Source organism: Benincasa hispida, chromosome 9 (genome assembly GCF_009727055.1).
Source record: "Benincasa hispida cultivar B227 chromosome 9, ASM972705v1, whole genome shotgun sequence".
Taxonomy (NCBI): Eukaryota; Viridiplantae; Streptophyta; class Magnoliopsida; order Cucurbitales; family Cucurbitaceae; genus Benincasa; species Benincasa hispida.
In genome coordinates, this window is record NC_052357.1 from 89,847,610 (window position 1) to 89,857,542 (window position 9,933).

Below are 9,933 nucleotides of genomic sequence, written 5' to 3' on the forward strand. Positions count from 1 at the left end.
CTTATTTGGATATAGTTTGCATTTGGTTCTAGGATTCAAAATATTACACATATAATTGTTAAATTTTGAGTTTGATTTCAATTTAGTTCATAGATTTCATGTTACAATTTAATCTTTAAATTTGAGTCTTATTTCAATTAAGTCCTTATTTATCAAACTTTGATATTTTATTGAAGGTTCATTTTTCGTTATTTTGTGACCTTTTAAGTCCTAAAAGGTCCGTCATAGAAAACATTTTGATTTGAGTTACTTTATGAAAATTTTCATGAAAACTAGACCAGTATTTGAGCGAAAAAATATCTTTCCCTTAAAAAAAAACTTTTCTAATAAACTATTTCAACGGCAATTATTTTCAATTCGAAGAATTGAGTCGGCAGCTATCCCTTTCCTGTTGAATCGTTTTGATCCCTCAATCAATCTTCATTTAATTTCATAAAATTCCCACTTTATTTCGAGTCAAAAGTTCTCGAACTCATATATCTTCGATTATTCTATCCACGAAAGGAATTTTGTTTCATTTCTTTCTTTCTCCCCAAAACAGAAATTATATGGATATTATGGGATAGTACCGAGTGGCATGTTCTTCTTCAAAGGGCTTATTTCAAACCCAGAAAATCGATTCGTTTGCATGCTTTAATGGATAAATCTGTTGGAATTTCTTGATTCCATTTGATCAGAGAGAGACCCAATTGGGGAAAAAGAAGATCCAGGTCAGTCATGGCTGTAGCAAGAACTCGTTCTATGTGTCTTCTCTTCCGATGTCGACACGTATCGGACACGTGCTTGAAGTTTCAATCCAAAGCTTAGTAACTTACTCTCAAGTTTCAACTGTTACAATTCCTTCTCTCTCATCGACGGTTTCTTCGATCCTACGGCACCGTTTTTACTGTCGAGAGGAATGATGAACAGAGGATTTCAGAACCCATGTCTCCACTGAATGGATGGGATTGGATTCGTCTGTTCTTATTGAAGAGGTTTCTGTGTGGAGATTTGGTTCTTATTGGTGATTTCAGTAAGTATTGATTTGGGTTTTTCTTTTTTGGTCTAGGTTCGGATTAGAGATTCACAAATCTTCGATTCTTTTGATTTTGATCTTGTGGGTTGAATGTTGAATGTTGAATGTTGAATGTTGAAGTTGTTCCATTAATGGGTTTTGGATATATATTTGTTTTATCCTTTTTTTTTCTCCTTTTGAATCTGGTGGAGCCCATTTGAGAAAAAGGAAAAGTGGATTATAGTAAGCTGATCCTATTGAATATTGTTTGTCGGTACAGGAAGTGTCAAGGAAGGTAATATTTTCTTTCAATCTTAAAAGTGGGATTTGGAGGAAGGTTGATTCTAATGGAGGTTTCGATTATGATTCATGTGGGATTCGTCCTTTTTCTTCTCTGGCTACTTTCCGCCTTCAATTGCTGCCATCTTGCCGCATATTTCATCTCCCTCATCTATCTCTATCTGGTAATTTTAATCATGTCTGTTATCATCTTTTTGATTTTCATGTTCAATTGTTTTGTGTGAAGTTGTGTTGTGAATCATCAGATAACTGTTTCTAATGTATTGTAGTTTTTCCTTTTGAGATTCTTAGGAATCTGGATAACTCTCATCGTCTTTCATTGAATGTGTTTCTCTGAAGCTTCATTTTATGATTTGGTTGGATCTTCCTTCCTTCCCTAATGAACATCTACTCTTCTTTTGGAAAGGTGCACGAGCGGTTCTTTTTTAAACTGAGGAGGAAATTGCAATTTGAGGAGAGAAAGCAAGCTAACCAGAGAAGGGTTTGACTTCTTTTCCTCTCTTACATAGAATTCATAAAACAAATCACAAATGTTTATTTACTGAGAAGTTGAAGGGGTAACCCCTTTTTTCTTTTTTTTCTTTTTTTTCTTTTTTTTCTTTTTTTTTTAAATTTAAATACTATTGTTTCATTTTGATTTAAATTGAATGTGATTTCTCTTTCACATCAGGTTCTTACAGATTCTGAAACAGTTAGGTGGTTAAACCATGCGGTTGAAAAGATTTGGCCTATATGCATGGAGCAAATTGCTTCTCAGAAGATTCTCCTCCCTATCATTCCTTGGTTCTTGGAGAAGTACAAACCATGGACTGCTGTATGATCCCAATCTGATACTTTATATACCCACTTCTCAGATCGATACAACTTAATTTCAGCTGTTAAATGACTTCCCAATATAAAACTTCCATCAATATGTCCAGCGAACTCGAGAGATGCGAGAATATACCAGGACATGATTTGTTCTCATCGTTTGGTAATCATAATTTTATATCCATACAGATTTTTGATGACCAGTGTATAATTGCAGAAGAAGGCCGTGGTTCAACATCTATATCTGGGAAGAAACCCACCTATGTTTACCGAAATGAGGGTTCTTCGTCAGCCTAGCGAGGATGATCACTTGGTAGGAATTACATTTTTGTGGTTGTTGGATTAGGATCCCTATACCCACGCGCACACACATACATATTGTCTTTTGAAGTTTCGAGATTTATCAGATTTGAATGAATTGTTCACAGGTTCTGGAGTTAGGAATGAACTTTCTTACAGCTGATGACATGAGTGCAATACTTGGTGTGAAGCTAAGGAAAAGACTAGGATTTGGAATGTGGGCAAAGTTACATCTTACAGGCATGCATGTGGAAGGAAAGGTACAGAAATTGTTGTCATGTTTATAATGGTGTAATTTGTGAGTCAAAAAGTAGAAGTGTACAAATTCTGCTTGCTTGATCTTTGATATTGTGAGAAATGCAGATTCTACTGTCTTAGGAGTAATTAGGTTTCCTTTTGACTCTGTATAGTTCAATCCTGAGTCAACTTCTATTCCTGAAGCCTCTTTTTTCAGTTCCTTGTCTGCAGTTGCGTCCTTTCCTTGTAAGAATTTTGTTCTTCTCCATACTGATTTGGTATGATTTGCACTTTGCATCACGTGCAAACCTAATATGTCTTTTGTGACAGTGGGGAGTGCTTGAGTTAGCTTTGTGTAGATGTATATATTTTTTACTCCAATCACTTTTCATGTTCATTCTCAAGGTTCTGGTTGGTGTTAAGTTCCTTCGGGATTGGCCATATCTCGGCCGTATACGATTATGTTTTGCTGAGCCTCCATACTTTCAGATGACTGTCAAACCTATCTTTACGCATGGTCTTGATGTTACCGAACTTCCGGGAATTGCTGGATGGCTGGTACTACTCATCTTCTATTTTAGCAATTTTAACTTCATCTCCTCTTTCTTTCTTTTCCTTTGGTTTTTCTGGCTAAGCTATGCTTTACTGCTTGTGGTTCTTATTCTCGGGGCTAAGTACGGCTTTTTTCCTTTTTTTGGTTTTTTTTTTTTAATCAGGATAAGCTTTTGTCCATTGCCTTTGAGCAGACACTCGTTGAGGTTGAGTAATAGAGTTCGATCTTTGATAACACCTACATTCTTAGTTTTTGAGTTTCATTCATTCTTTAATAATTTAAAATTGTAAAGGCACGAATCAAATTATATTCCAAATGTACACTTGTGTTCAGATTTCATGTTACTAAAGATGTTTTTCAACAGTATTTACCAAGTTTTTGAATTATCTTAATCTTTGCAGCCCAATATGTTGGTGGTTGACATGGAGAAGTTCATTTCACCACAGCCAGGTACTTTATTTTAAACACAATACAACTTGGAACTGTGGTCAAATGAAATTTTAGAAGAGTGGCCAATCATAACCTAATGAATAGAAAGAACGCCTTCATGTTTATTTTAGTTTTTCTCATAATCATGTCAAGTAGCATGCTTAAGAAAGTTATAGCCTTGTGCAGCATGCTTCACGATAATTCTCCTATTTTGGAATGGTTTAAACTCGTTTGGCTGCAGTCACACGGTTTGCATAGCAAGCTTGCAACAATTAATTTTATAATTTATCGTAGTATGATATATTGTATGCCAATCACAGGCCAACAGCCTGTAATTACTGCTGAAAAGTTGTTCGATTTTCATATATTATACTGTTGGTTGAAACTCCAAACTGTAAAATGATTGGAAGATGCCTGGAAGTACTGTGCTGGTTCTTCAAAATTTATGTATACTAAGTGAGGTGTATTTAATTTGTATGAAATTTTTCTACTCAGATGGTTAAGTTCCATTTTCAATATTCATCACTCGTGGTCTGCAAAACTCTTAGCTTGTAATTCTATTGCCTACTTATTTTGAGTTCCTGTATACGGATAATCGTATCATACAGCATGTTGTTTAGCTTCAAATGACTACGTATGTTTCAATATTGATGGATCTTTCTCCTTGTCTATGACCTTATATTTCCAGAAAATTGGTTCTCTGTAAATGTGAAGGAGCCAGTTGCCTATGTGATAGTTGAAGTTGTTGAAGGAGCAGACATGAAGCCATCTGATCTAAATGGTTCGTCCAACATTACTTCCCCTTATTGTATTATAGTTCTGATGATTTTCTTACATGACTGGTGAATTTGGCTACAATATAAGCTTTCTTTCAGGTCTGGCTGATCCGTATGTAAAAGGTCAACTGGGTCCTTACAGATTCAGAACCAAAATTCAAAGGAAAACGCTGTCTCCACAGTGGCGCGAGGAGTTCAAGATCCCAATTGTCACCTGGGAGTCAGAAAATGTGCTTGCTATTGAAGTTCGTGACAAGGACACATTTGTCGACGACGTACTTGGGTTTGTCTCCAAATTTATAGCTTCTATGATATATTCGGTTTGTTGCAAGTTTGATCTTGTGACCATAGCTCAAATGAGTTTTGATGTGTAGTTCTTATTGTCTTCACTTTCATCCTTCCCTTTGCTTTATCCTTCATTGGTATGCTCAAATCCAATCTAAAATTCTATTTGCAGGAATTGCTCTGTCTGCATTGCAGACCTGAGGGATGGCAAACGACATGATATATGGTTGCCTCTTGAAAACATTAAAACAGGACGATTGCACCTTGGAATCACTGTTTTTGAAGACAGAAAGAAGGTTATGTTCTTTTCCCTTTCGCTTCCATGTTTCCTTTTCTCTCGTCTCCTGCTGGTGTTAAAAAGTCGAATTTGTGTTGCCTAGGAAAGGATCTTTTAAATTTAGTTCTACTGGAAAATGTAATTCCTAACAGAAGAAAGGTGGTTTTCTTTTATTGATATGTAATGCTACTTTAGGTGGAGGAGTATCCTTCTCAGAGAGAAACCTTGAATGTGGAAGAGGACAAGGATTCCCCTAAAAGTGAGACCAAGGATGGTAAGGATTCAATCTCACCTGTATCAGAGGAGCCGCAAAGAGGGATTGACAATTTTGAGCCCATTGATGTCGAAGGGCAGAAGGAGACAGGAATATGGGTCCACCGTCCAGGAAGCGAAGTTCCAAAAACTTGGGAGCCTCGGAAGGGACGAACCCGGCGGCTTGATACTGAAATCCTTAGGGAGCCTAATGAATCTGTAAGCAGTGGTGAGATAAAATCTTGTATTAATGATTCAAGCAGTACTGATGATAATCCTGAGGAAAAACATCGGAAGATATCAGTTCGCAAGGGACTAAGGAAGCTGAGTTCAGTTTTTCACAGGAGTCCTCGAGATGAGGATCGATCAGGAAGCTTAGCGGAGTCTGCTAAATCCCCCCAATATGTCAATGTTAGGGCTGCAAATGCCGAGAGAGGCGTGAAGGTTATTCTTGTAGATAACATTGCTGGTACTGCTTCTGATAAGATATCAATATCAAAAGGGAAGTCAAGCAACGATGGTAGCGATTCAGAGAGTCCAGGAAAGGGTGGTAATGTGAAAGGCATGGCAAAAAGCATTTTCAGACAGGCTGAGAAATCTGCTCGTAGTATTAAATATGCATTTTCACGCAAAGGGTCGAGAAGATTCCAACGTGATTCGTTAGGAATGAATGAGAGAGATACTGCAGTGGAATCAGAATCTTCTGATGATGAACCTGATACACCAACTGCTTGCAGCACAACAAAAATTGTAGGAGTTCCAGTTATCCATGAAGCCAAAGCCGCAGCCCCTAATAACAGCTCCTTTAAGAAAGAAAATGCGTCGCCCACTGGTTTGAGTGACAATGTGAAGGAGAATGAACCATCAGCAGCAGATAGAACTACTGCTGCCGCTCACTTGGAAAAGATCGAAGATGACGAGGATGATAAACCAGTAATCAACGGTGACAAATGATTGGAACTTCAAAGACCTGAACTTGGTGAATCGAATTTAGGAGATGGAAGAATAGTTGCTACTTCTTTGGTTATTTGAAAGATGGTACAGTTTGTAGGTAAAAAGAATGTGAAACATGTAGAAGTTTGAGAATCTGTAAATTGAATAGAGATGTTATTACCCTTAAACATGCAAAGTTTATAGAGATTAAGAAGTTATTTGTGTTGGATGTTTCCTCGAAAAAAAAAAAAAGAAGTTATTTGTGCAGATTTTCACAATAAATAAAGCATCAATTTTCCTAGTTAAATCGGCACAGGTAGTTTGCCACTAGAAAATAACTCCATCTCTCTTGAATTTGAGTCAATGGGCCCTTTCCCGCTTCCTTCAATTATCCTCATCACCGGACATAATTGTCCGCGCCTTAGCTGCAACAAAGTGAGAATTTCTTCCTGAAGTGTTGTTTTCTTCCTATTTCATAATAAAACATAAAATTTAAGAATAGAAAGAATGTTTATAGACTTAATTTTTAAAAATAAAAAATTAAAATGGGATTTAGATTATCTTCAACTCCGGAGCACATTGCAGAAGAGATTCGTCTGTTCTTCAGTAATAGATAGCAGCTAAGTTGGGAAGTGTTGATCAGCTTGTGTCCATAACATTACCCAGTGCTTCGATCTTTTGTACACGGTCGTCAAATGGGTCGATTTTCAGTGAGAGCGTATAAACAGAGAAGAACATCATCACATCACGCCATCTTCCATTGCAAGCAACATAACTTTTTCAGTTACTTTATCAGTGATATCAGTGCATTCTTCATTTCCTGATAACATACAACGTAAAATCACTTTCCACATCCCCATTTTTGGGACGAAACCTTGCATAACCATCTGTTTCAGAACCCAATCCACATCCTCAGTTAGATTCTTCTTGCATAACCCAGACAACAACTTCTTGTAAGAAACAAAACTTGGTTCCATACCGCCCGAAATCATCCGAAGCATACAATCCCTTGCCTCGATAAACTTCTCTGTATCGAGCAGGCCATACAAAACCTCTTGATAAGTCCCTGCATTGGGGTAGCAACCTTTCAGCTTCATTCTCCCCAAAAGTTCTATTGCCTCTTCAATTCTCTTCTGCTTTCTAAGACCCGAAATCAATATATTAAACGTTATAGTATCTGGGCAAACACCTTCATTTTCCATTTTAGAGAAAAGCTCTGATGCTCTCTCTAGTTCCCCATTCTCACACAGCGCATGCAAAAGCGTTGAAAATGTTCTCACATTTGGAGTACATCTCTGTTGAGGAAATTCATCGAACACCTTGAGTGCAGCATCTAAATTCCCACTCTCGCACAACCCTTTAATGAGTATGTTGAGACAACAAGCATCAATCTCAATCCCCAACTTAGGAGCACCCATATAGACCTCGTGAACAACATCAAACATCTTCGCCGAAACAAGCAAATTAAGCACAAAATTAAAGGTTTTAAGACTAGGCCAGCAGTTATAATTGGGCATATCGAAAAGGGTATCAATAGCTTTACCTATACGACCGGCAACATGGCCATAAATCTTGATAACATGATAGAAAAAATCATCGGACAAGCGGAAATTCCTTTCGGCTTTGATTCTCAACATCACTTTTTCAATATCATCAAACAAGCGGCCCTCTGCAAGTCTGGACACAACGAGAGTGTAGATTTCTTTGTTGGGTTTGTAGTCCTTACGATTCGACCATTGGTGGAGGAATGCGAGGAGAGAGGGAGGATGTTTGATTTGTTGGATGATTATGATGACTTCATTGGGAGATAACCAATCTCTGTGGCTGAGTCTATGGGGAAAAGCAGAGGGTTGTCTAGAGGAAGTAGAGAAAGAGGAGGAAGAAGAAAGAAGATGAAGAGGAATCGAAGAAGACGATGAAGAGAAAATGGAGTTTAAGAGAGAGAGTTGAGTGAGGCGTAGAGAAGGAAGGATCATTGGAATGGGGTTGGGGATGGAGATGCAGAGTACCGATGGGAGTTGGTACCAACGAAAGCAAGTTCTTTTTATACTTTCCTCTATTCAAGCCTCAACTCCAAATTTCGCCCCATTCCAATTTGGCCTTATCCTTATCTGCGTCCTATACGAAAGTCTCCTTTTTAACCTTAAAATGCCTTTCCATTTCTTCTCTCCCTCTTTCAACTCGTTTTCCAATTTACGTTGCTCTCTTTTGAATTATTCCTCTCGTTTCTTCTTTTTCTTTTTACTCTCGCTTCTTCCTCTGTCAATTTTATAGTTTTTTTCTTCATTTGAATTCTCACTCTCGTTTCTTGGTCCCACTCTCACTTTTTTCTCTCGTTCTGATTCACACTCCATCTTACATCTTTGATTTGAGAAGAAGAAGAAGACGTCGACATAAACAAAAGAAATTACTAGAAAAGAAGGGCAATTGAAGAAAGGAGGGTGGGAAGGAAATCTCGTCGAAAAAAGGGGAAAATTGTCGGGAAAGAAAAAAGGAAAATTACTAAAAAAAAAACAAGGGTGTGAAATAAAAGAAATCATCAAAAAGATAAGGAAAAAAAAGAAAGGCATAAATAAAGAAAAGAGATAGAAGGAAGAAGGATTAAAATGGTGAATCATTAGATGATAACATCGATAAAAGGCCAAAAAAAATCAAGTAAATTGAAAAGTGGGGTCAAATTTCAAGATGGCCCTGAGGTCATCGGTACCAATTTTCCTTATTTAGTTAGGTTAATTAACATCTTTTTATCCTGAGTTTTGGGTTTAGTTTCTATTTGGTTCTTAACTTTAAAAATGTTATACATTTAGTCATTTAAGTTTTGAGTTTAGTTTCAATATAGTTTGCTCTAGGTTTCAAAAATGTTATAATTTTACCTTGAGATTTGAGATTATAGCTTTGTTTCAATTCGGTCTCCAGATTTCAAGATTTACATTTTTTACTTCGATTTTTTCACTAAAGATACATTTTTTCATATTTGATGTTAATGTCTATTAATTAATTTAAAATTATAATTAATTAAATTTGATAACTTTTTATCACTATTTAAATTAAATTCAAAATTCCACTGCATAATTGTGTTAAACTAATTAATAGACATTAACATTGATGATTGGAAATAATTATTTAATGAAAAATCAAGATCAAAAGTGTAAATTTTGAAACATGGGGGATCAAATTAAAACAAAACTCAATTCTCAAGGTTAAAGTTGTAATATTTTGAAATTTAAGGACTAAATTAGAACCAAACTCAAAACTTAAAAGAACTAATGTGTTAACTTTTGAAACTTAGAGACCAAATAAAAACTAGACTCAATACTTAGGGACCAAAAAAAAAATTTTCTCCTAGGTTAAATTATCAAAATTACCTTTGGAACAGTAGGTCCATCTCAATTATATCCCTAAATTTTTACTAGATTCATTTTAATTTTTTAAATTTGAAGTTTGTTTCAAAAACATTTTTTTATAGATTTTTATTGTTAGATTTTAGACCGAGAGTTTGTATCGACTTATGTGAATAATTTTTTTTGTACATGATTTAACGACAAAAGTCTTTTAAGGTTACTTTGAAAAAAACTTCAAACTTCGAAGGTTTAAATAAAACTTTCCAAAGTTCAAAAGTATAATTGAAATCAACTCTATAAATATAGATATTTTTTGGTTTAGTATCTTTTAACATCGAGGTTTTAAATACTCATGTTGATCAATTTTATAGTTATTGGAAACTTGAAAAAATGGAGATTTTTTTGGGTTGAATTATATATATATAATTGAGCTTTTTTTAAAAAAA

At 35.8% G+C, this 9,933-nt stretch overlaps 2 protein-coding genes across 3 annotated transcripts; one reads left to right on the forward strand and one right to left on the reverse strand.

The window, feature by feature from the left end:
- Nucleotides 1-352: 352 nt before the first annotated feature.
- On the forward strand, nucleotides 353-6,375 carry LOC120085549 (C2 domain-containing protein At1g53590). Of its 2 annotated transcripts, XM_039041576.1 has the most exons (13): nucleotides 353-1,012; nucleotides 1,275-1,458; nucleotides 1,701-1,775; nucleotides 1,965-2,108; nucleotides 2,322-2,417; nucleotides 2,533-2,664; nucleotides 3,047-3,199; nucleotides 3,358-3,399; nucleotides 3,596-3,644; nucleotides 4,312-4,404; nucleotides 4,499-4,682; nucleotides 4,857-4,980; nucleotides 5,157-6,375. In XM_039041576.1, the coding sequence occupies exons 2-13, from the start codon at nucleotides 1,342-1,344 to the stop codon at nucleotides 6,165-6,167; spliced, it is 2,220 nt and encodes a 739-aa protein (XP_038897504.1). In that variant the 5' UTR covers nucleotides 353-1,012; nucleotides 1,275-1,341; the 3' UTR covers nucleotides 6,168-6,375. The 2 variants fall into 2 exon arrangements, with proteins under 2 accessions (XP_038897504.1, XP_038897505.1); XM_039041577.1 differs by lacking the exons at nucleotides 353-1,012; nucleotides 1,275-1,458; nucleotides 1,701-1,775 and having other exon boundaries at nucleotides 1,968-2,108; nucleotides 2,294-2,417.
- LOC120085550 (pentatricopeptide repeat-containing protein At3g14580, mitochondrial) lies at nucleotides 6,352-8,260 on the reverse strand. Its single transcript, XM_039041578.1, has one exon. It carries the CDS (start codon nucleotides 8,120-8,122, stop codon nucleotides 6,887-6,889), a length of 1,236 nt encoding a protein of 411 aa, XP_038897506.1. The 5' UTR covers nucleotides 8,123-8,260; the 3' UTR covers nucleotides 6,352-6,886.
- Nucleotides 8,261-9,933: the final 1,673 nt, after the last annotated feature.